This window comes from Sebastes umbrosus, chromosome 10, assembly GCF_015220745.1.
Source record: "Sebastes umbrosus isolate fSebUmb1 chromosome 10, fSebUmb1.pri, whole genome shotgun sequence".
Taxonomy (NCBI): Eukaryota; Metazoa; Chordata; class Actinopteri; order Perciformes; family Sebastidae; genus Sebastes; species Sebastes umbrosus.
The window spans coordinates 8,148,792-8,174,827 of NC_051278.1; the positions used below are offsets into that span (position 1 = coordinate 8,148,792).

At 41.2% G+C, this 26,036-nt stretch overlaps 2 protein-coding genes across 5 annotated transcripts in view; one reads left to right on the plus strand and one right to left on the minus strand.

The window, feature by feature from the left end:
- Positions 1–278: 278 nt before the first annotated feature.
- slc24a3 (solute carrier family 24 member 3) overlaps positions 279–26,036 on the minus strand; it is a 99,381-nt gene continuing 73,623 nt past the window's right edge. Inside the window, exons 1-15 of one of the 4 annotated variants that reach the window (XM_037782065.1) lie at positions 22,962–23,081; positions 22,137–22,211; positions 21,393–21,477; positions 20,768–20,871; positions 20,172–20,246; positions 19,275–19,300; positions 19,118–19,171; positions 18,154–18,281; positions 17,241–17,401; positions 16,449–16,689; positions 10,811–10,977; positions 9,143–9,257; positions 8,395–8,507; positions 5,106–5,171; positions 279–4,981 (exon numbers count right to left, since the gene is read on the minus strand). In XM_037782065.1, coding sequence (XP_037637993.1) covers positions 4,835–4,981; positions 5,106–5,171; positions 8,395–8,507; positions 9,143–9,257; positions 10,811–10,977; positions 16,449–16,689; positions 17,241–17,401; positions 18,154–18,281; positions 19,118–19,171; positions 19,275–19,300; positions 20,172–20,246; positions 20,768–20,871; positions 21,393–21,477; positions 22,137–22,211; positions 22,962–22,970 — 1,566 coding nt within the window. In that variant the 5' untranslated portion in view covers positions 22,971–23,081 and the 3' untranslated portion in view covers positions 279–4,834. Of the gene's footprint in view, positions 4,982–5,105; positions 5,172–7,236; positions 7,434–8,394; positions 8,508–9,142; positions 9,258–10,810; positions 10,978–16,448; positions 16,690–17,240; positions 17,402–18,153; positions 18,282–19,117; positions 19,172–19,274; positions 19,301–20,171; positions 20,247–20,767; positions 20,872–21,392; positions 21,478–22,136; positions 22,212–22,359; positions 22,771–22,961; positions 23,082–26,036 lie in introns of those variants that run through there. The other 3 variants (XM_037782066.1, XM_037782063.1, XM_037782064.1) reach the window with 3 other exon arrangements.
- Positions 22,962–25,430, plus strand: LOC119495510 (kelch-like protein 10). The gene is made up of 5 exons (XM_037782067.1): positions 22,962–23,105; positions 23,363–23,852; positions 23,959–24,549; positions 24,699–24,848; positions 25,022–25,430. The coding sequence occupies exons 1-5, from the start codon at positions 22,978–22,980 to the stop codon at positions 25,310–25,312; spliced, it is 1,650 nt and encodes a 549-aa protein (XP_037637995.1). The 5' UTR covers positions 22,962–22,977; the 3' UTR covers positions 25,313–25,430.

Here is a 26,036-nt window from a genome sequence, read left to right on the forward strand (position 1 = left end):
ATTACATATTAGTCCTTTAAGTATAGTTTGTTGTTAATATTTCTGTACTTTTACTTAAAATTTACAATAATTTTGAATGCAGTATGTTTACTTGTATTTTTAAACACTGGTATTGCTGCTTTTGCTTAAGTAAATGATCTGAGTACTTCTTCAAGCACTCCCTTCATGTGTAGGACATTTAACGATAAATATACAGGTACTGATCAGCTCTTATAGGTACGTTTCTGCATGCATGTGTGAGTTTATAGGTCCAACAAAAACTTACAATAGGACAAGGCTTGTGTAACCTTAAGCAAAGACAACTTTATTAATGCTCAGGTAGCAAAATGATCTCTAAAATTACATTTGAAACATCTAAACACAAAGTAAACCATTCTGTTGAAAAGTTTCTTGTGTATGAAGAGGTAAAGCTTGGATACGTAGAGAAACGTATCGTCTGCAAACACTCTCACTCTCCACTCACTTTATATCCTATACTAGCAACAGCATGCAGTCATCTAGGATATCCAGTTCAAACTAAATCCAGTGCCACCTAAAAACCTCATTGGACTCTCATCCCAAAGTACATTAAGATTTACCATAAATAATTTATCATATTGAAATATCTCCATGCGAGTAAACAAAGGACAATAGTTTCGGAGGTCTCAAACACATCAAAGGGGGGTACAAGGGAGACCTAGGATCTATGAAAATATATTCAACAGATATACAGATTGAGACAAAAAATATATAAATACATTTACACCTATCTATATACATATGTACATCAGCAATATCACCCATGTGAATATCACAAATTATTTAGAAATCTCCTCTACAAGACGCCTCTTTTCAAAACGTGAGCGTCTTTATGGTAGTTTGGTTAGTTTCAAAGACATGGTACCCTATGTTTAGGTGTTAGGTACATGCAGTGAATAGCAGCACAGAATGTATGGAACCAAATAATCTGTAGCATCGATTGTTAAATGGTAAAGTGCATGATACAGATATTTTCTGATATATATGATAAACTGAAAAAACACACCCTGGGTTATAAAGATACTGATAAAAACATTAAAGGATGATTGATGACTTGTAACCAGTGTTTCTTCTTCAACAGCCAGCATAGCGTATGATATAGTGTAAATATATATATATATATATATATATATATATATATATATATATATATATATATAGCTTAGTTACCCAACCAAAAATTAGCAGTGGCGAGCTTGTGGCTATAGTGATAGATACTGATTTGAGCCAGGAATGCTACAATACACATGCTTAAAGTGTCTGAATTTAATTAAAATCACCAACTGTTGATGTTTTGAAACTAAACTTTGAAGTGTTGATTTTAAAGTACCAACAGTCATCAGCATTTTGAGGATTTGAGAGAGAGAGAGAGAGAGACACGCTATATTTTATTGGTCCCATGACTTCCCAACAATTTCCTAGAAAGAAAATTATATGTAAGGGATAATGTACAGCGAGCCGGTCATTGTTGTGAAATAAACCCCGACAGAAGGGGTTTATTTCACTACAATGACCCGCTAGCTGTACATTATCCTGCATATTGCACGGCTACTTACTTAAGTGCTGCGTCAAAATTATGACTTTGAAAATCAATTAAAATGTATTAAAAATAAAATTGTTTGATTTTACTTAGTCAAAAATGTACTGATGAGATTTATGAGATAGTGAGGCTAAATGATGAGATACAGTAATAACTCCAAAAATAAGGATTCATGTCAAAATTGGGTTAGTCAAAATCAAAGACTAAATTATGACTTTGAAAATCAAATAATATGTATTAAAAATAAAAATTTTGATCTTACTTAGTTAAAAATTTACTTATGAGATAGTAAGGCTAAATGATGTGAAACTAACTCAAAAAATAAGGATTTAAGTCAAAAGTATGTTAGTCAAAATCAAAGTCTAAATTATGATATAGTCAAAAATAAATTAACAATTTTGACTTAGTAAATACATCATTCGGTTTAAAAGGTAATTTGCATTTTCAACATTTTGACTACCTCATAATTTTGACTTTTGACTGATTTTTGTAACTTTTTTCTTTTCTTTTTTTCTGGTGGAAACGGACTTACATGTAATTCCTCTGGAAATCAACAACTGCTTATAAACTCAACAACTATTTAACAATTCTCTCTTATTCGTTCAAATAAATAAGTTATGTACTTTGTATACTATCTCAGAATATTCTCTCCGTTTTCCCTATAATTAGCACCAAATCACATATTTCTTTCAGGGAAACTTTCAAATAAATTATTAGGAAATGATGGGACTTATAAAATGAAATGAATATATAAAAGCTGTGTCTTCAGTAACATTTCTACTCTTATATATATATGACATGCTTATGATAAAGAAAACGATTAGCTCAGATTCTGAATATCAAGGTCTCCCTTCAGGACGACATTATAACCAGATTCGACAGTATTTGATGATATAGTACCCTTCATTTGATTATGCTGTTTGTGTTGCAGAACTGACCGTGATGATGTTTAGGGCTCTGTAAGTTCATAACAGTCCTGTTTTGATTGTTTGTAAATCATTTCAGTGTTAACATATCGACAAGACATCATTGACAATTTGAATACATCATGTTAAACTCTTAATATAAATGTGTCTTTGATCATTAAAGCGGCATATTTACATATTTGTAAGCTCATAGTTATTGCATTACATAATAAGATTCAAAACACATTTAAACCCTGTTTTCCGGTCATAGCACAGAATATTCTGCCTGTGTCTCTGAAATAAATAAATATGTATGATATATAAACAAAAAAAAACATTATTTGTACATTCGAAAGACAGTATTTCTCAGATTTCTATATTTTATATTACTGGTAAATAAATTAAAAATGTCCCTGAAACAAATTAAGTTGAGTTTTAGCAATTGTCTTCCATCAAAAGAATACAAATAAAAATAAAAGAGTAGAGCACTTGACATTTCAAATGAACTTATCTGGAGGAAAAAAGCAGATTTTTAAGTGTTCATTTCTGTGGTGGACGTCTCTGACTGAATAATGTGACTTCGTTGGCGTAACTTGACTCCTGTAGTGGAATATAAAATCCCCCCGTAGGGGTTCACGAACCACGTTGTACATGCTCTAAAAACTAGTAGGAATATTTATCTCAATTTTACCACAAACCTACCATATCTGGACAAATCTAGACATTAGGCATTACAAAATACAAAGAACTCCTGGATAAAAATAAAAGTATTAAGAGCTGGGATAAAAGTCCTGATGCTTTATATTGCATCTTTACTCCTACGATACTACCACTTTTAATACCTCACTTCCTCTTTGGGACCACAGAGGAAGTGAAGCAGGACATCCACAGAGGAAATAACCTCGTCCAAACGTGCTTCGGCTGTCGTTTTTAAATAATGCCACCACTGTTTTCAGTCTATTTGGTCGGTGTCTTTAAGAGAGAAAGCAGCAGTTCATTATTTTCTGTCCCCTAGGTGGCAGCACAGACTATGACACCTCAACACAAACATTTGCTTCCTTAAAACCGTGATAATTTCATACAAAGCTGCTTCATTTTACAAGGATGCTCTCCTTATAATCAGCATGCGTTAGGAGGAAAAACCCCATGAAGCTAGTTTAAGCTCTTCAGTGCAAGTTAACATCCACACACACACACACACACACACACTACATAAACTAAAAATCAAGTCATTAATGAAATCAACAAGACAAAATACCTTCAGAGGGAAATTGTGCTTGTTTGTAACACGAGTGGTCATCTGAACAGATCTTAGGTGTGGATTTCAGCAACCCTGGGTCAATAAATAAAAACCTGCCCCGGGTGTTTTGTGACCTCCGGAGGAGAAATGTGCGTATGACATGAATAAATAATAAATATGACATCTGGGGTTATTTACAAAGGGGTGTGCTATTTACAGAGGGGGAAAAAAGAAAAACTCTCCATACAGCTAATTAATTTCCAGTACAAAACATAGAAGCTACAGCTGTGATGCTATTAAAGTTAATTTATAAAAAGGTGACTGGATAATGCCCTGGGGGAGGGGGAGGTTGTGTTTCAGGTATTTTTCCCCTAAGATCTGTAGCTTAAAATGTTAATTAATTATGAGCACATAATGGAAATCTAAATAGTCCTAACATAACCTTTGAAAAATGTTCAACAGATTCTGTTCTTAGCCTGAAGACTTCAACTCTGACCCTGTTTAAACAACGTTATCTGCACCACAGCGCTAACCTACGCCCTCCCACCCATTTTACATCATTGCTTTTTTATAATTATTACTCTCAACTAGTAGATCTAAAAGACCTGCCTTTCCTCTCAGGAAAGATTAGCAGCTAGTAAACATCACTACTTTCACACCTAAATACGGGGGAATTTCAAAATAAAAGGTCCTCACGTCAGCAGTGGTCGGACAAAGAGTTCTTGTTGTTGTTGTAGTCGTCCTCAGTGCTGTCCTCTGTGTGAGTGAGGACTTGTAACAAGTCCAATCTCTGCTCCTGAAATCAATCCCGCACTCTGGTTGTGAGCAAAACATCAGAGCGGCTCCATATTGCACTGAGCAGAAAGACAGGCGTCAAAAAAGAAAAGAGCAGAGTGGGATGTCTTCTCGTAGACGTGTGTGAATCAGATCTGTGTCAAATAGTGTTTGTTGATTAGATTTAGATTTATACTTTCTGGTTCTCATTCTGTCGTCGGACACCACCGCCATGTCTGTATTTAATACTTCACCTCACTCCTTGCAAACACTTCTAGTGTGTGCGCATATCAGTGTGTGTGTGTGTGTGTTTGCATGTGTGTATGTGTATGTGTGTGTGTGTGTGTGTTTGTGTCATCAGTCCCGGCAGGTTGGCAGGTTGACAAAGGTGAAGATGTTGTACTCGATGAGGCAGGAGAAACTCAGGAAGACGGAGTAGAGGAAGAGACATGCGAAACCCAGGCGCTTGTCCAACGTCCACTTGTTTAGGTGAACTCCCAGGACCTGGACAGAGAGACAGACAGAGAGAGAGACAGAGAGAGAGACAGACAGGTGGCAGGTGAACCAATCAATAGACAGACTGAGACAATCACATGGAGAGAAGTCAGAGGTGCTGTCATAAACTCACAGTCAGAAACACGGACGCCAGCAGGAGCCCCACAGAGAAGATCAGTCCTTTGCTGTTTAGTTTGATCTGCAGGATGATCATGTGTGAGACATTAGTACATCACTATGAAGAGAGGGAAGTAGAAAAATAACTTTTCATCATACTCGCAAACTTAAAGGGGATCGGTGTGGCGAAGTAGACAAGACTACCTACACGGGAGCAAAGCAATGTACTGCTGTGGACGGCAGCAAAACGTATTTTAGCCGCCTTAAAGAAAGACTCACCTGAAAAAATCAGTTAAAGTGTTAAAGAGCTAGAGATAGAATATTTTCACTGCTTTATCTTCCCATCAGACAGACCTTTCTGACGAGGTACTGAAGTCGTTGTATCCATCTATGCTCTCTTCTAAGCCACCAGACTCGATTGACAAATGTTTCCCTCGCAGAACACGGAAGTTTCTGGTCTACCGCTGCTTCAGTCGGTTAGTTGGTGTGAATGCTGTAAATGTACTGTACTGTTCATACTGCTTCAGATCTGCTTTTACATGCATTTCTTCCCAACTGATTCATACTCCATTCAAACCTTAAAATATTTCACATCTCTCATACATTTATTGGTATTATTATTATTAAACTTTTAAATCCTGGAATGCAGCGTAGCTTCAGCTCTTCATTCCAACTTTTCAATGACATTCATATAAATTAAACCTGTTCCCACTTTAACAACCATTCCTACTACGTCCGCTTCTTCTTACAACATTCAAGCCAGAAATTCAGTATTCAGCATCCAGCATTCACACCGCAACTTCTTCAGAACCTTTTGCTGGCGGCCCCGTCAACAGCAGTACATTGCTTTGCTCCTGTGTAGGTACCGTCATCTACTGTAGGTAATACACTGACTATGGATATGTACCTCATACAACCCCACTGCAAAACATCCAAAACCATCCCTTTAAAGCTGCTCTAATGAATATGTCTCCTCTCAGCTTTGCAGCGAGTTTTATGGCCTCGACGGACCAGGATTTAAAACGGCGTAATTTTTTCCGGCAGAATCAATTCACGGTGGGATCAGAGGATCCACACGAGGAGGTGAAATTAATCCATGCAAATGTTCCACGTACGTTTCAACTTTATGTAACATTATGGACTTTTATTTTTCTTGGTGTATTGTTCTACTATTGTTCCGGACCTCTGACCTTGTGTAAAATTAAAATGTGGACCTTTGATAAACAAAAAGACCTACAGAACGTCAGCTCTGTGTTGTTAATATCAGCAAAACAGTAGCAACCTTTTTCCACTCTCTGTCTACTAAGTACATCATCTGAGTACCATCTAGTTCAACGGGGACTGAACACAAATTACGCTTTTGTGAAAAAATGATTAATTATTTTTGCTAAATCAATAAATAACAACAACTCTGGCTAAGAGTTTTAATTTCTTTCTACAGTAGAAAAACACTAAATTATCTTCTTTGTGTTGATAATTTGGGATGGCGCAGTGCATAACCCAGCTGCTTTCATTATCAAACCAGTAACTCAGCAACTAATTACTCATTCGCTCTCCCTACACACACACACACACACACACTTATTATCATGCTCACCTCCATCACAGCCTCTGTTCATGCTTATTTATCTGCCACTTAATTGCTTTTTGTTGATCTATTTTGTATCTTGTTATCATTCAGATTGTGTTATCTGTTTTTTGGGATGGATATTTCAGTTGATTTTTAAAAAGCCAGATGGGGTTTTATTATCTCAAGCGCAGAGATTACTGCACAGCATCTTTTTCTGACTTTATCACATTTCTCACTTTATCTCTTGGCGGCTGTGTTTTATCGCCGCACAAAGAAAACTCAAAGGTGAACTTGAGAAAATACAATGTGTATCTTATCTGCTCAGCTGCTAACTTACGACTAAGTGCAAAGACACAGTTAGACAGCTTTTTTACTGTTAAATCCTGTTACATTGGAATATGGATTTCACATTAAAAAGATGATTGTGTTTGATACTGCTCATGGTTCCCAGTTTGCCTGCATGTTACACCATGAAATAATAACTTCTTACTTTGAGAGCTAACACACAGCGAGGTTCAGACCAGCGGAGCTTCAATGCAAGTCCATCAAAATAAAAAAACACGTCGCACAACTCTTCTCCAGTCCACCACGCTTTATTCACCAAACGTTTTCCACTATCTTGTCTTCATCAGGGTTTGTGTCTGATGCTATTTCTGTTTTCTATGAAATAACAACATCAAACAAAGGCCAACAGTGTCTCTGGTCCATGCTGTGGTCTGTAAGCTGCTCTCTGCAGATATGCTGGATTTTAACCCTCTGAGACCCACAATAGACCTGTTATTGTATTTAGGGGGATACAGGGGGTTTTTAGGGGGAGAAAGCAGGTCAACAGTAGATGTCACATAGAAGTGATGTACATCATCTGAAAGCTGGGAACCTGGAGATTAGTTTGAGATGCAGCTCAGCACTGTGTGTCAAGTTGTTTGAGTCATAAATCAGTGAAATATATGATGTCCATTCCCATGCTCATTAATGTCTCATAAGTTGTTGCAAGCAATTTTTGGCTTGATAACATTTGTTACACAGATTTGGTGCTAAATTTAACCATTTTTTACCACTGGAGAATTAATAAAAATGATCAATAATCCATCCAAAATACCACATTAAGACACCAAGACCTTGAGGAACACCATAGAAAAATCCATGCTGATGATTTAGTTTCAAAAACTTTTGACATTTGGAGAAATTCTGGAAGATTGGCATTTTTTTGGCGATTGGATGGCGAGCACTTCTGTTGTGTAAACTGCTCAGAAACCCCCTTATTGTCAATCTATCTAGGAAAGCCATCCATCCTCTGAATGTCCTAGGTCTCTAGTTTGTGGCTGTAAAGTTTCATGATGAAAAAAGCTTAAAAAAAATGACTAATCGACTAAGAGGAGGTAGCCCTACTGTTAAACTAAAAAGTTAACTTTAATTTTTTCCCACCCCTATTGTTTCTCTTTTTCTTATTTCCATCTAGGATACATTATGTTTTGAGTTTTGGCACTACATGCTTTGGGTGATGCATTATAGCATGTAATGCTGCATTACAAACTAGCCCTGGATGTACAGACAACAATCTACTAGAAAAAAATATCTAAATTTGATGATTATCTGAAGTTCCGAGGAGCGCTTATTTTACTGTATATGATTTCAAAACAAAGACGGGAATAGACGTCACTGCTTTATGTGTATGACATCTGTAGGTTTGTGGTCTGATCCTGAGAAGAAGGGGTGTGAGGAGAGTGCTGCTTACATCAGAGCCGTAGTTGATCGCCAGGGTGTTGAGGGCCCAGGGGAGACCGAGCCCCACCAAGATGTCAAACACGTTACTGCCGATGGAGTTGGACACCGCCATGTCTCCCATTCCTGAACAGACAGATGTAGACGGAGTTGTAAAGAAGAAGAAACAGAGAGCAAAGGTATACAGAGAGAGAGACGGCATGAAAGGAAAAGTGAGTGGGCGACGAGGAGACAGGAAGTTACACTGGGGGGTGTGGAAGCTGCGACAGGTCGAGACAGAGGTAGGCGAGATCAGTGGAGCTATCTGTCCGACCGACATCCCACAGAAAACAACGAAGCGGTGAAGCGACAGCAGCTACAAAGCGAAGGGATGGACGACTAAACTGCGGTGGCGAGTGTGTCTCCCAGCGAGCCCCCGCACACAGACAGACAGAGCCGTTTAAATATTTGATGACAGGAGCAAGAATAAACACAGATGAAAGGGTGGAGGAAGGGACCCTGTCGGGCTGTCTTCCCTCATCACCCCCCCTTCTTCTTTTACAGCCTCACCACAGGGACGGAAGAGGGACAGTGGAAAAAAGATGACAGCACACACACTCCTCCCACCCATCTCTATCTCTGTCATCTCCCTCCCCTCTCTGGCTCTTTGATAGTGGCTTCACTTTGATTCTGTTGTTTGGCTTCCATCGGGCCGTAGGTGTGTATGTGTGTGTGTGTGTTAAATGACAGCTCGGTAACCTGTCATTTCGTGGTGCGATTACCTTGTCGTGCCACTATTAGGCTGGCCATGCAATCAGGGACGCTGGTGCCGGCCGCCAGGAAGGTGATGCCCATAATGACATCTGGGATACCGAGTGTGAAGCCGATCACCGTTACCTGACAGACAGATAAAGACAGAGACACACTGTTGCTGCTTGTATTCTGCCAGTTTGTTTTGAACTATTGGAGAGAAATATGAGACAGAGTGAGATGGGTTTGGAACAGAAAATGCCGTTAAAGCAACATTATGCAACTTTTTTACCTTAAAATAACAGCTGGGCTGGGACGATACACCTATCGCCATACTATCACGATACTTGGGTGCCGATTCGATAAGTATTGCCATTTTTAAGTATTACGATTCTACAAGTATTCCTTTTGGATATTAAGATTTATTGGATTTTTGTTAACTTTTTTAACACTAGACGATGGGAAAAAGTTAAAATCACACACTTCTAGGGACTTTTACTTTGGAAAATACCTAAATTGATACAGCAGTACCTTTGAGGGTTTCTGGACGATATATTTGTCATTGTTTTATGTTGTTAATTGATTTCTAATAATAAATATATGCATGTATTTGCATAAAGCATCATTTTTGTCCACTCCCATGTTGATAAGAGTATTAAATACTTGACAAATCTCCCTTTAAGGTACATTTTGATTAATTTACGATTAATCGTGATTAACTATAGACCATCATGCAATTAATCGCGATTAAATATTACATATAATACATATAATATAAATAATACAGCCCTAGTTGTTGCATGGTTATTTTTGTTATGTTGTGTTCATCTCCGATGTCACAATATATAAAACAATTTAGAGTCATATTGTGTAAAATCCTGTTATATTACTCTACCCTCTCAGTCGACGTGGTTGGCTTCTGACGACATATTTGTCAGTTCCAAATCTTTCAGCATGTCAACAAATGTACGTGTACAGCTGTCTGTGATTTACGGTAGAGGTGTACCACTCTTTTTTGTTCGTTTTTTGTCACTTAATCCTACACAATGCTTCTTTAATTGCTCCACGAGACATTAAAAGGTCCAGTGTGTAGGACCTGGCGATATGTAGTGGTGAGGTGAAGAGATCGCAACCAACTGAAGCCTCTCCCGTGTGACAAGCGTGTTGGAAAACTACGGTGGGCGATGCGAAAGCGTGAATGAAAGAAAAGAGAGAGAAAAGAGCCAGTGCGTAGAGTTCGTGTGTACGTGGGAAGTGAGTGGTGAAGCAGGAGAGAGAGAGAGCGGCGGCGACAGCAGCGAGTAACGTAAACGACTCCGGTCAAAGCAAGAAAAGTTAACAGAGTTTGGTTTGTCCGTTCTGGGCTACCGTAGAAACATGGCGATGGAACATAGCGGACTCCGTGGAGAAAGGACCCGCTCCATATGTAGATATAAACGGCTCATTCCAAGGTAACGAAAACACAACAACTCTTATTATCAGGTAATTATACTCTAAAGAAAAACAAACTTATTAATATTAGATTCAATTTCTCTGCCAATAGATCCCCCCTAAATGTTACACATTGATCCTTTAAAGATTTACCACAAATGTAAATGTATAAAAACACACAGGCTACGGCAGAATAGTACATCACTGAGGATTTTTTCTTTTTTTAATCTACATCTCTGCCTCCCCTGTTTTTTCTCCCAGTCTCTCACCATCCAGACCATGACGTAGGAGAAGGCGGCGATCCACATGGTGGAGCAGACGAAGGAGAGCATGAAGTAGTTGTCCCAGCGAGGCGTGGAGCAGTTTGGGACGGTGAAGTACAGCAGCAGGCACAGAGGCCAGGCCAGCAGCCACTTCAGCTTGTTACACACTCCCGCTGCAAACACACAGAGAAAGACGCAGTGTTGAAGACTGAGATATACATGGACCGTATGAAGAGGGAGGAAGGGTAAAGAGACACTGATGTCCACACATAAGAACAGTTAATTCTGTTTTTAAATATGATTAATGCAAGTTTAAGGAGCATAAGCAACAGGATGAATATTATTGCAGAGTGAGATGCAGATGAATGGTTAAATACAGTACTTTCAAAGAGGCAAGCATGCAGGAGTGAGATGAATGATAAGTTCATTTTAAAGACTTATTTTGATAAAGACATAATTTGTTCCAAACATGCTTGATTCGATAAGAATTACTCTGCAGATGATCAACAATAAATGCTCATAACCAGTGACAGAATTGTGATTTAATCACGATTCATATCTAAATAAGATAAAAATGAACAGCAAATATATCATTTATACTTTCATCATCTTTTTTCATTTTGTTTTTGTGTTTCACCCGTTTCATATTATTAGTTTTGAAAAGCCTTTAGCGTTTTTTTAAAGACTTTGTGTGATGAATGCTCTGATGGAGTACAACACCACAGTCAGTCTGCTGTTTAAGTGGAAACTGAAGCACGGCCTGTCAAAATAAAATGAAAGCTGACTGGGATACATATTTTGTGCCAAACCAACATTTAGCAACCAGTAAATGCATTAAGGGAAAACATATTGTCACTGCAACAAAACCAAACTACAAAGCTCCCATATCAAAGGAATATTTCAACGTTTTTGGAAATACGCTTATTCTCGCTTATTTTCTTTGAAAACTCACGTCTGTGTGTTGAAGTATGGTGCTGGAGTCGGGACGTGGTTAGCTTAGCTTAGCATTAAAGGGTAACTTCGGTATTTTTCAACCTGGACCCTGTTTTCCCATATTTTTGTGTCTAACTGCTTAATAACATTTCAGTCAGGACCACTTTAGTCAAAGACACTTATTACATTGCAGTAATATATACATTATATTTGGTGGTATGGCTCTGCTCTGGGACCTCCCTGCCCATCCACGCGCATGCGTGGATCCACGAGCCTACGTGGTAGCATGAGGCAAGTAGAGCACTCCTCCTTGCCCTTCCATGTGCACACATGGAAAGCCAAAGGCAGGGAGAGCAGCAGCAAAGACCCCCCTGGGTGCAGAACAGAGCCGGAATCAATGACAACAGAATTGACATTGATTAAGTCATAAACAGTTAGGGGTGGGCGACACATCGAATATAGTCGATGTATCGCGGCTTGTCCCCCGCGCGGTACAGAAAACGACTACATCGCGAACATCGAACACAATTTGTCATGTAATGTTTCCAAGCCAACCCTTTTTGTATGAAAGATTAAAATTGTTCCAAAGAACCACTAATGAATATCAACAGGGATTTTAATGCAGACATATGCTGCAGGGACTACAAGAATCATAATATTGGTGTGATTGTATGCATCAAAGGGTTAAATTGAGCATTTATGAAGTGCTTAGAGGATATTTGAAAATATTGCGATATATATCGTGTATTGCGATATAGCCTAAAATATCGCGATATTATCCTAGGCCATACTGCCCAGCCCTAGAACAGTATTAAAAGGAGGTGGTGGGGTGGAGGTGGGTTGCGAGCGGCTTGTAGAGGAAGCAGCAACGGTAGGCCGGCTGAAGCAGCTTAAATAAGGCGCCCTGTATGAAATTGACCAATGAATGCATAGAGGGGAATCAGCTGATCTGTCAGCTGATGCATCAGCTGATTGGGCTGGCTTAAGATCAGCTGTTATCAGCTGATCGCCATCGTATGAGCAGAGCTTGACATCATGGCCTGCCTGAACTAACGCTACGCTCGATTTCAGTCAGGACCACTTTAGTCAAAGACACTTATTACATTGCAGTAATATATACATTATATTTGGTGGTATGGCTCTGCTCTGGGACCTCCCTGCCCATCCACGAGCCTACATGGTAGCATGAGGCAAGGAGAGCACTCCTCCTTGCCCTTCCATGTGCACACATGGAAAGCCAAAGGCAGGGAGAGCAGCAGCAAAGACCCCCAAAACAACCATACCAGGCAATCCTCCCTGGCCTTCCATGCGCTTACATGGAAGAGCCACAGGAGGAGCTAGCTGAGCACCCTGTGAACCCCGTGCAGATTCAAACGACATACAGTGATGCCATCCGCATCTACACAGGTTGCGCCCCTCCACGTGCATACGTGGAAAGCATAAGGCAAGGAGAGCACTCCTCCTTGCCCTTCCATGTGCATACATGGAAAGCTAAAGACAGGAGCGCAGCAGCAAAACCCCAAAATGACCACACCAGTAAAACCTCCATGGCCTTCCATGCGCTTACATGGAAGAGCCACAGGAGGAGCTAGCTGAGCACCCAGTGAAAACCCGTACACTGGTTAAACCAATGCCACTTTCCAGAAGTGACACAGAACACTAATATTACCCCTCCTGCCATTATTATATTATACTACACTACAATACAATTATTGACCAAGAATTGGTTTACACACATAAGATGCATAAAACAATTACAGTTTAATATATATGTATGTTATAAACTCAAAATATACTTACTAGAAAATGGACATTATATTACATGGATATAAATGGATTACCTTGTAATATATAATCATTCTGAACAGCCTTTACTGGCGTAAAATACAGTGTATCACAGATCACATGGTTAAGATCATATCTGCCTGTTTACAATCTTTGACCACCAGGTGGTTTCGTGCACATGATGCATCCAGATATTAACCCTTTTCCGAACCAATATGCTGGAAAGCTTTGATGCTTCATGAAGCTTCAGCTCGCCTGCATCTACACAGGTTGCGCCCCTCCACGTGCATACGTGGAAAGCATAAGGCAAGGAGAGCACTCCTCCTTGCCCTTCCATGTGCATACATGGAAAGCTAAAGGCAGGAGCGCAGCAGCAAAACCCCAAAATTACCACTCGTACACTGGTTAAACCAATGCCACTTTCCAGAAGTGACACAGAACACTAATATTACCCCTCCTGCCATTATTATATTATACTACACTACAATACAATTATTGACCAAGAATTGGTTTACACACATAAGATGCATAAAACAATTACAGTTTAATATACATGTATGTTATAAACTCAAAATATACTTACTAGAAAATGGACATTATATTACATGGATATAAATGGATTACCTTGTAATATATAGTCATTCTGAACAGCCTTTACTGGCGCAAAATACAGTATATCACATGGTTAAGATCATATCTGCCTGTTTTATAATCTTTGACCACCGGGTGGTTTCGTGCACATGATACTTCCAGATATTAACCCTTAAGCCTTTTGATTCTTCACAGGTTGCAGGCTGAGGCATATGGCTAGAAAGTCAAATGATAGAGTCAAGCAGATATGCCGTAACATTTACTATATATAGCCAGCAAGTTACTGAGCACTCATAGCTTTTGAGCTTCGAGGATGTCTTGAGCCTCCGGCTGGAGATAACGCTCATAAGCGGTTGATGACCATCGGCCCCAAGCCTCGAGTGTGGAGACAAGAGCTGTTAATGCTGCTGTTGTTCTGCTCCTATGCGGAGAGAATGCGCAGTGCAGCGTTCTGGTGGCAGTCCGTATGATTGGCAGAGGAGGCGAAGGTGTGAGGCAAACCAAGCTCGGGACATGGGCTTTCCCTCCTCTGTGACAAAGAATGACTCTCATTGGCTGGCTTGAGGTCGGCATCTCAGATAGTGGATCATTGAAGACGGGATTAGACTCAGAGATTAAAACAGATGTTCCTTCCTATCTCCATCAGTCTTGAGTGTTTTTTAAAAATATGGTGAAATACTGAGTGTTAATGGTTACGTCAGCTATAGTGAGATCATGCGAAGGATCGAAAATTTGGTGCGTGTAGTGAACTCGCCACCTTTAAGAAACCTGTAAATGCTGTGAGGAAAACAGTTTCTAGTAACAGGTCTGTGTAAGCACCAAAGCACCCTTTATGAAGGATGGCTGCAAGGATTTGGCTTCTCAGATTGTGCGAAATTGCAGCAGCAGGTGGAAATAATGGACCCTGGTGGAGATCTGGACTGCAATTCCCAGAAATCTCCGCGGGACTGTGACGTCATCAAAGCTCGATGGAATGACGTCATCGATCTGCGGCGTGTGTAGAGGTGGACGGCCGTTCCGTGTTTTGAAAGAAGCCGGCTTGCTGGAGATGCCGACACGGACTCAGAGCCTGGATCTGGAGTCATACTGGAGATGCCGACACGGACTCAAAGCCTCGGATGCTGTTGTTGTGACTCCATAGCTCAGTCATCATGGACGGAAATCGACATGACGAGCAGCAGGGTAAGTTGAAGCTTGTACGTGGAAAATCTGGTTGTTCTCATGTTGCGAGCGGCTTGTAGAGGAAGCAGCAACGGTAGGCCGGCTGAAGCAGCTTAAATAAGGCGCCCTGTATGAAATTGACCAATGAATGCATAGAGAGGAATCAGCTGATCTGTCAGCTGATGCATCAGCTGATTGGGCTGGCTTAAGATCAGCTGTTATCAGCTGATCGCCATCGTATGAGCAGAGCTTGACATCATGGCCTGCCTGAACTAACGCTACGCTCGATTTTCTGAAATTGGTCCAATATTGAGGGAGAACGCTGCAGCCGCCGGCCACTAAACGAGCTGTAATATAATCATTTGGGGCGACCTGGTAACGTCAGTTTACGTCCACTAAAAGTGATTGTTTTTGCCACCGACAGGCTCAGATTGTTATAATAAGTACCTGATAACATTATGGAAAGGACCCTACAGAGCAATGAAACGTTTTTCTTTCTCTAGTGTGTATAGAAATGTGTATACGGGCAGATTGTATATCAATGTGGAGTAGAGTTAACTGGCCAGTTTCTCTCACTCTTCTATTTGTTTAAGAGTATCTTGACAAGTAATACATCTTTATGAGTGAGTTACTCACACATTTTTACTAATTCTGAGTCTCCTTGAGGTTTCATGTACGAACAAAGTTCTTTTTTTTTTTTTTGTTTAATAGGAATTTTCACGTAATGCAAGAAAAAAAATTAATATAGATATATTAGGTGTTAGGTGTACACATTTGTGTTATTTCCATATTTTTATACGGTTATTTTATATTCAATATTTAATACTACAGTATCCAAGGTAACGATGGAACTATAAAAGCTCATCACTGGGGGAACAAGTCAGACTGGGCTTGTATCTCCCAGGTGAACGGGAAGGGCTTCCAAGCAACTAAATCCATCTTGAATCAACATCGGAGCTGTCTGTTGTTCGTCGGAGTGTGACGTTAACCGTCAGCCGTCGGTCTACAATCAAACACAATGCAGAGACTGTTGGCTGCCACCGCTATCAGCGGTACAATACAAAGTTAACAGGGCCGTTATGAACTGTGTATACAGGAAGTAAACAGAAGAAAGACCTCCCGTTACATGACCATACATCACTTTCAATAACACAGATCCATCTCCAGCAGGTACCTGGGCAGCGGAAGGGTACAAGGGGTCCCTCTCCTTCTTCTTCTTCTTCCTCTTCATCGTTCTCGTTGTTCTCGTTGTCCTCGTTCTCCGTCTCATTGCCCGCCTCCCGGTCGTCATGGCGAACGCCGACACCCCTTTCAGCCCCGGACAGTCCGTTTTCTACGCCCCGCCTACTTCCTCCTTTCACTGGACCATCAGAGTCACCGTTGGTCAAAGTCCGTGTGTTGATTAGACGCTGCCTCTGTATCACGCACACACAAACACAGTTACATACAAACATACTGATAGAAAAGAGCCTGATCCTGTTTATACAGCAGCTTCATTCGTCAATATGACATCGAATCGGGTGACGTATCGATATATTTACTGGGAATTTATTTCTTCTTTAACAGTCAGAAAACAAATCAAACTGAAAGCACAAAAAGTCGTCCCTTTGTTGACATTTTAAGCTGTTCAAAAAAATAATAAGTTAATTTGAGGTGGACTACAGGGAAGTGAAGGACTGAGGCGAGGAATGAGATGTTTCTGCATCATGTCTTCTTGACTAGTTCTTGAGAAATGTACAAAAATACGTAATGCCGAGAATCTTCAGTGGCCGAGCTGATTTGTAGGCCGGGACCTCCGTGCAGCATCAGATTACCTCGTTAAAGAGGTTCTCTGAAACACATTTCCCTCTGAGGAAAACACACTGCAGTCTGCTTCAAATTGGAAATGGCAAAAAAAAAAAATTCTCTCTCTCTCTTTCTTTCTTTTTCTAAATCAAAAGTGCAGCTGTGGCGCACGTATCCTGACCTCGGTGATGAGCATCCGTGAAGCCATGGTGAGGCGGGTTCTTGGGGAGAAGTGGCTGGTGATCATGATTCTCATGCCGGCCTCGGAGAAGGACAGCTGGTGGGGGTACGCCGACAGCAGCTCGTCCACCATCAGCACCGACGGCTTCCTGTGGTGGTTCGCTGTAGGACACAAACACACACACATGTAATCACACAATATACATCGACACACCAAGTCGACATCAGCGAACTAAAGGCGATGAAGGCTGCCTGTTGCGCCACCTCAAACCGCCTTTGTCTTTGCCGACAAGTTGTACTTGAACACACCGCGAAGACTACAGCCGACGGCCAGTTAGCACGTACGTTCTGCGCGTATGTGAGAGGAAATAACTCTCCACACCAGCAGGCGGCGGTAGTTTGTATTCATCATTCAAAAAGGGAAACCGGAAGACCGAGGACGGCGGATATACAAGCCGTTGTTATGATTCGTAGACGAAATAAAGCGGCGTTTGCCAACCATTTTCACACCACTCTCACTCACCACTTAGCTTCATTCCAGATGTTGTTGTGAAAATATCTGTTTATTGGAACGATCAGATGAGATGAAGATGAAACTCCTTCACTTTACTTGTTGGCTTGCTTTCCTCACGTCCGTTTCTCTTCTTGTGCACTGATTTGCATAAGCTGAACAGCCAATCAGGGTGATATCTCTCACTGACGAGCTCCATCGCTTATTCAACATGCTGAATCGGCCGAAAAGCCTCCGACACGGACAAACTAGAGCCGACGGTGCGGGACACACCGAAAAAACTAGACCGACGGCCCCTAACTGTCCAACCGACTGTTGGCTTGGTGTGTCAGGACATTTAAAGAGCAGATCAACATTTTGGATAATACCCAGCCGCTGAATCCTTGTTAAATAAAAAGTGTACCTTTCTTCAGTAGAACACTGGTCGCATCACAGCCGTCGTCTAGCTCGGCGTTGTTGGCCGCTCCGTTCCTCAAACTAGACGAGTTCTTCTTCCGTCTCTCCAGGAAACGAACAACGTGGGAGTTAAACCTGAAACAAAGTTCAGGTCAAATCCAGTTCACATCAATCACAATAATTTATATACAGTATACAGTACGTGAAATTCACAAAATACTGTGCAGTTATTACCAACTTCACGCCACAACTGATTTATTGTGTTTCAATACTAATCTGCAACTTATATTTTATGTAGTTGTCTTTCTTACTAATTTTTCAACATTATCAACATTAAGTTAATGGCAGAGGCTGCCATGCAAGGTGCCAACCTGCTCATCAGAACCTAATCTAAACACTCATTCACACACCGACTCACTCACGGGAGCAATTTGGGGTTAAGTGTCTTGTTCAAGGACAGTTTGACATGTAGACTGGAGGAGTCAGGTATCAAACCACCGACCTTCTGATTGGTTGACGACCCGCTATAGCCAAAAAAGTGTTTTGAGAGGTCACAGTGAACTCGACCTTAAACCACCAAATTCTAATCAGTTCATCCTTGAGTCCAGGTGGATGTTTGTGACAAATTTGAAGAAATTCGCCCCTTGGCGTTCCTGAGAAATCACGAGAATGGGACGGATGGACAGACAACCTGAAAACATAATGCCTTCGGCCACGGCTGTCGCCGCGTGGACGCATAAATAGAGCAGCAGGAAGTGATCACTTTGAATAAGCACTGGCATAACACAGCAGATTGAGTCCCAATATGGCTCTGGGAGAGAATTCAGACTGGTGAAAATGAACAACATGACATTGGTATTCTTTGACAAATTAACTTCTATCAGCGGGTTGGGGACCCCTGTTTTTAAGTGTCCTCATTTTGACAACAAGGTGTTCTAACTGCGTGTCAGAAATGAAGCTTAATTACTTACTTCATGAGCAAAATGTAGACGAAATACATCAGAATCAACGTGAGAGCTTCCCACCTGGAAAACACAGTTGTGAATGTGAATTATTTTATAAATTGCTCTTTGAGGCTGTCGTCTTGTCGTCAATGATAGTGACTAATAAAAAAAAAAATAGACTTACCAAACCACTTTTTCGTCATATATGAACTGTAATATGGGAGAGGAAAATACAGAGATGTGAAAATCATAGATTTGATTTTGAAATTCATAAAGCTGTTTTCTATTGTAAATACGTGAAGGTATAATTACATCAGTCCAGATGATACAAGCTATTAATATTTCTTCACACAAGAGACTCCAGGATGAGCATTTGTTAGGGCTGTCAAAGTTAACATGATAATAAGGCGTTAACGCAAATTTGTTTTAACACCACTTCATTTCTTTAACGCATTAACGCAACTAGAGATTTTTAGGTTGTAGCGGGCTCAGTTTTATACTTGTACTTGCAAGTTCATACTTGCTTGTCGAGAAGGAGCCTAAATAACGCTCCAAACTTGTGCTAAATTTTGGTGAGGAAAAACTGTAATGGTCCTTTTCAAAGGGGTCCTTTGTCCTCTGACCTCTAGATATATGAATGAAAATGGGTTCTATGGGTACCCACGAGTCTCCCCTTTACAGACATGCCCACTTTATGATAATCACATGCAGTTTGGGGCAAGTCATAGTCAAGTCAGCACACTGAAACACTGATAGCTGTTGTTGCCATGTTATGATTTAAGCATATTTATTTATGCTAAATGCAGTACCAATACCAATAATAAATATAAACATACATTTGCATAAAGCAAGCATATTCGCCCGCTCCCATGTTGATAAGAGTAATAGACACTTGACAAATCTCCCTTTAAGGTACATTTTGAACAGATAAAAAATGTGTGATTCATTTGCGATTAATCACGATTAACTATAGACAATCATGCGATTAATCGCGATCAAATATTTTAATCGATTGACAGCCCTAGTATTTGTATTTGCAATGTTAATATGACTGTTTGGGTTATATCAAGATGTTCCTTACCACTATAAGAGCAGAAATAGACAGGGTGTAGTACGTAGAGTCTCTGAGCAGAGGCCAGCGGGTGAGACGTATTGTCTGAGAGAGAGACAGACAGGCAGACAGACAGACAGGGAAAAGGAGTGAGACGACGCAAAAACTTGCAGACACTGAACATTTTTTTGTCCTGTTAAGTAACACATCCCACAAGGTACTCACTACTGTGCACTACTAACAAGATAAACCAAGCTCCCTCTCTCTCCCTCTGTGTGTGTGTGTGTGTTTTGGTCTTACATAACATGCAATCTAAATAGGAAAAAAAAATCTTTCAAAGTATGTTTCTCTTTTCCTCCCGGGATTACAGCAGCGAACGGGACAGATATCATTTTCTGACACACACTTTTGCTGCAAAATCAATGCAGTTATGACAAAAGAGAGTGTAGTTTCCATACAAGTTTTTTTTTTTGTGAACTGTTCATTTAAAAAAGAAAACTGAGGCATACTGCAAAAAATTTAAAATAAATGTGTTTTTGTAAGAATAAATAGTGCGGGAGGTTTGGGTTCGGTGAATGCTGGAGGGAAAAATAGCAAGAGAAAGAGACATAAAGACATCACTGTACCTGTACGGCAAATATCCCACACACTCCAATGATGCAGAGGATGTTGAAGACGGCTGAGCCCACGATGGTGCCGACCCCGACATCACCTTTCGTGATGAAAACTCCTGTACAGAAGATAAGCGAACACAGATTACCACACGGGACAAGCTATTTGTTACAGAAGTCCGGAGAAGCAAGTGAGCAAAAAAAAATCTAGGGCTGTCGCAATAACCGCAATATAGACAAGCCAACCGCAGGAAATGGCAAGCAACCGCCACAACCGCTATGTTCCCGTTTTTTCTTTTTTAAATTCTTTGCAATGTGAGCGCCGCATATTTACACTTATGTTACAAATCCCAGCAGCAGGACGAGGCGTCTATTCTGTGCTGAGCGCTCTCATAGACGGCAGCTTTTCAGATTACCAGTCTCATGCACTACTGTCAGGATATAGTGACCATTTATAAATATTTTTAAATCATATTTGCTCCAATTCTATGCACAGCTGGTTTTAAGTATATGGCAACATAAAGTTATATTAATTCAGTCTTCTAACAGAAAATTACTGTTAACTTGTTGTATGGTTGTTCCCTCCAAAGATGTATACTTTACATATGTATGTGTGCAAATGTGTGTGTGTGTTTCTCACCAATGACAGAGGTGAACAATTCAGGGGCTGAACTGCCGGCTGCCATAAAGGTTGCTCCTGCAACATCTTCACTCAGGCTAAGACGCTGGTTGAGAGAGGATGAGAGAGAGAGAGAGGTAGAGAGAGGGAGAGAGAGAGAGAGAGAGGAAGAGAGGAGAGAGAGGAGAGAGAGAGAGAGAGAGGAAGAGAGAGAGAGACAGGATGAGAGAGAGAGAGAGAGAGAGAGAGAGAGAGAGAGAGAGAGAGGATGAGAGAGACAGAGAGAGAGAGAGAGAGAGAGAGAGAGAGAGAAAGTAACAGAGAAAGAGTGTAAGTAAAAAAAGGAAAGAAAATGCAGGTAAGAAACAGAAAAAGACAGTAACAGAGAAACAAAGAAAGTAAGTAAAGCAAGAAAGAAAGAAAGGAAGAAAGAAAGAAAGGAAGAAAGAAAGAAAGAAAGAAAGAGGGAAAGGAAGTAAGTAAGTAAAAAGAAAGATAACGCAAGAAAGTAACAGAGGAAGAAAGTAAGGAAGAAAACGCAAGACAGAAAGAAAGAAACAGGGAAAGGAAGAAAGAAAGAACAAGAGGAAGAAAGAAAGCAAAATAAAGAAAGAAACAGAGAAAGAGAATGAAAGAGAGGAAGAAATAAATAAATAAAGAAAGAAAGAAAACACTTCTTCACATAATTACATCACAGCACATTGCAATGACAGTTCTTGTGAAGTGAGTAAGTGCAGTAATTAATAACCTGCAGTGTTTTCTTACCTCACAGATCTTCTCTAGACAGGGGACAAAATAGTCGTCACACACCAACGCCAGGGCATAGAACATGTAGACCGCCTGCAGGGGTCAAACACACACACACACACGATCACGATTTTGGCTTCCCACAATTAAATGAACATAATCGACTGCGATATTGACGTTTAAAATGCTACGCTCATAGAAAGCTCTGCTGCATAATTCAAGCGCTTCCTAAACTAACGACCTGAGATGCTCCGACAATCAGCCGCCGATGGAAGATGGACGGTTTTCAGCACTCTCATATATCCGCATGTATACACACAGAAAGAACAAACTTAAAAAAATTTGGAACAACTATATTAATCAGACTTATTATGTTGTAATTCCTTCCTCACCGTCACATCCCCAATAAAAATACAATAATTTATTTCCTAATCATTTAAATTGTGTGTTTTTATGCAAATAACCACTATAGATGACAATAACAAAGTGAAAGGATAACATTTTGATGGTTGGAGTGTAGCACGACATGGAAGTGAAAGCAGAGCTTTGTTATTTAAATGTGCAGCCCGACGTTCAAGTGAGGTCACGTTTAGCTTCAAAAGAATCCATTTGAACGACAAGCTGGTGTTTACAGCTTAATTCCTGATATAGTCCACATGTTCTAATGTGTGCTGGCATTTTTTTAAACATGTGGATGTGATGTTAAAATGTCAAAAACACAAATGCATTTTTTTAAACGAGGGAACAAGACAACAGCATAAGCTTCATTTCAAATAAAAACAATCTGGCAGGTGAAAGTCATTAGAATGTAACTAAGAAAAAGAGGATTTTTTCAAACCTCACCAGTAGCATTTGAACAATGAGCAGTAATATGATCTTTAATAAGCTCCGTCTGAAGGGCTTGCTGTGCAACGCTGTGATCAGAGTCGATAGCGTTGAGTTTAAAGTCCACAGGATCGTCCTCTGTAACTGCAGCCCATACTTCAGGTGAGCTGCTAGATTATTTTCATCATGTGATTACATGTAACATACAAATGGTTTCAGGCAGTTATGGCTCCAGAAGAAGCTGTATGAAGTCTGATAAAATTGAATGTCCTCAAGTGATGTCACTTGAGTCAGCGTATAGGAGTGCAATGCTAAATTGGTTGAATAATCTTTTAATACAAGTAGAAATTGTAGAAGTAAGATAGAAATATCCTGGTTCCTGTGACTTTAATGCGATCCTCTGACTCCTCATCCCACAGACGTCTCTTCTGCGGTAAATCATCGATATCAGAGCAGCAGGTCTACAGCTTCCCCCAGGTGTCCCCCAATATCATGAGCCTCATTGTCGAATACGCCTACACCGGTTCTGTTGTGGTGACGGAAGAGAACGCGCTGGAGCTATTGGCGGGAGCAGACCACTTCGCCGTCAAGGGCGTCACGCAGGCATGCTGCGTCTTCCTGGCGCAGCATTTTAGTTTCAAAAACTGTATCGACATCTGGATGATGGCGGACTTTCACAGATGTCCGGATCTGAGGCTGAAGGCCTGCCTCTACATCCTGCGTCACTTTGAGGAGGTCGCAATATTCTCGGTGACGTTCCTGCGGCTCTCTGTGCAGCAGCTGGCGGGTTTACTTGAGGAGGACGAGCTCAGTGTGAGGCAGGAGAGCGCCGTGTTTGAGGCCGTCCTCCGTTGGATCGACCACGCTCCTGGGGAACGCCAGGGTCACTTGGCCACGTTGCTGAGCAAGGTAACAGCAGTTTGCAGGTACTGGTACTCCCAATATCTTTTTTAATCACACATATCAGTTGAATCCTCCTTTAATCTCTAACAATCTCCCTCTTGTCTCTGTCCAGGTGCGCCTGCTGTTAATGCCCGGTCAGTACTTGATTGACACTGTGAGCACGAACGCTCTGGTGTTGGCGAGTTGTCCGTGCATGGCCATGTTGATCCAGGCCATGAACACCCTGCGTGAATCCAATATGGAGAGACCTCTGACCCGCCCACGCCAGCCCTCTGCTGTGCTATTGGCAATCGGCGGTTGGGAGAATAATTTCCCAACAGACAGGATTGACTCATACGACGTTCGAGCTGACTGCTGGGAGAGAGCGAACAACATGGAGGATCCTCGAGCGTTCCACGATTGCGTCTTCCTCGGTGGATTTCTCTACTGTGTCGGAGGCTATGATGGTGTTAGACATTTAAGGACTGTACATAAGCTCAACCTCGCCACCCAAACCTGGCAAGAGGTGCAGTCAATGACCGTACCCCGAAGCCGTGTCAGCGTGGTCGCGCTGAACGGCTGCATATATGCCATGGGAGGCTGCAATGGAGTCCGCAAACACAGAACTGCAGAGCGGTACCAGCCTGACGCCAACCAGTGGGATCTGATCGCACCAATGCGCGAGCGCAGGAGCGACGCCGTCACCGCGATGCTACACGGCAAGGTAGGTGGAACTTAAAGGTACAGTGTGTAGGATTTGGCGGCATCTAGTGGTGTGGTTGGTGGTTAGTGTTACAGGTATTTGTTCACAGAGAGCTATGTTGGTAGCATGGCTTAGAATAACCGTATGTTGACATATTACATGTTTGCTAGGTGTACGTTTGCGGTGGTTTGAACCCGAATGGACCTCTGTCGACTGCTGAGTGCTACAACCCTCAGAGCCACCTTTGGAATTTGATCGCCCCCATGGAAATGGGGTTTTATGCTGCGGGGGGCGTCGCCTACAAAGACAAAATCTATGTAGTAAGCAGAGCACAAAACATTGATGTCAACACACTCATACTCTGACACAGAAATGGACTGATTTTTCATGATGAGTACTTCTACTTTTGATACTTGAGTACATTTTCAGGAGATTGAAAAAGTGTTTTTTTCATGATGCGTCCCCTTTAAATGTTCCACCGTTTCTCTCTTAGGTTGGCGGCTACAGAGGCGGCTCACCTACGTCCAGAGTCCTCGCCTATGACCCTCTATCAAACCAGTGGAGCGCGGTGAATCCCATGATTAACCCTCGCTTCAGCTTTGGCATCGCGGTGTTGGAGGACCGGCTGTATGTGGCTGGAGGGTTCAACAACGGCAACACCATCTGTAACGTGGAGCGCTACGACGAGAACACCAACAGTTGGCAGACAGTCCGGGACATGGAGACGCTTCGCGCCGGCTTCAGCCTCTGTGTGGTGGAGCGAAACGCTTACGCTGCTGCCTGACTGTCATGATTCCCTCGATGTCTATGAACTGGTGGATTTATGGTGTATCTTCCACATGTTTTGCCAATTTTCATTTGAAATTTCATTAATAAGTTGCCAATCTTTTCCTGCAATATGTGAAACCCAAAGTGTTTCCATACTTTGGATTCAACATGTTAGAGTGCAGGTCGTATCCACGCGGACCCTACACCGTCTTGTACTTTCTCGTTTTGGATTGCTGCGGTCCGCAGCGATTTGTTTTTGGTTGACATTAAAGGAACGGATATGACGGCACGTTACTCAGACTACAACAATAAAAGCGGTAACTTCCTTCTACCTCCGCATAGACTCAAATGAAGCAAATATATTGATTCTGGCCCACCCCTAATACAGAGTAACCAAGATACTGTTTCTGTAAAGACACACAAGGAAAATATGAGTTTAAGGCCAATCTCTAATATAAGCTTTGTTCTTGCTGCCATTGAGTCCAATATTTGAGCATCTACTGTAAAAATGTTCGAATGTAATTACAGGGAATGACGTAACCTCAGTTTGACATGTCGAGCAGTTTTTGGTGTCTGAATCTTTAGACAGTCAGTCAGCGTGTCCTCACATCACACATAAGCCTCTGCTCAACCTCTGCCAAACACTTCCGCATTACACCACACTGGCAGCCGGGTCAGTGTGTGTGTGTGTTAGTTAGCATTAGTTAGTATTAGACACAAGTCTCTTTTTCTAATTTACC

Excerpts from the sequence above, each read along its gene's own strand:
- LOC119495510 (XM_037782067.1), top strand. The coding sequence starts at position 22,978 with ATGAGCAGTAATATGATCTTTAATAAGCTCCGTCTGAAGGGCTTGCTG. Across the intron at positions 23,853-23,958 it reads TGGCCACGTTGCTGAGCAAG|GTGCGCCTGCTGTTAATGCC; the intron begins GTAACAGCAGTT and ends GTCTCTGTCCAG. Across the intron at positions 24,849-25,021 it reads ACAAAGACAAAATCTATGTA|GTTGGCGGCTACAGAGGCGG; the intron begins GTAAGCAGAGCA and ends TTTCTCTCTTAG.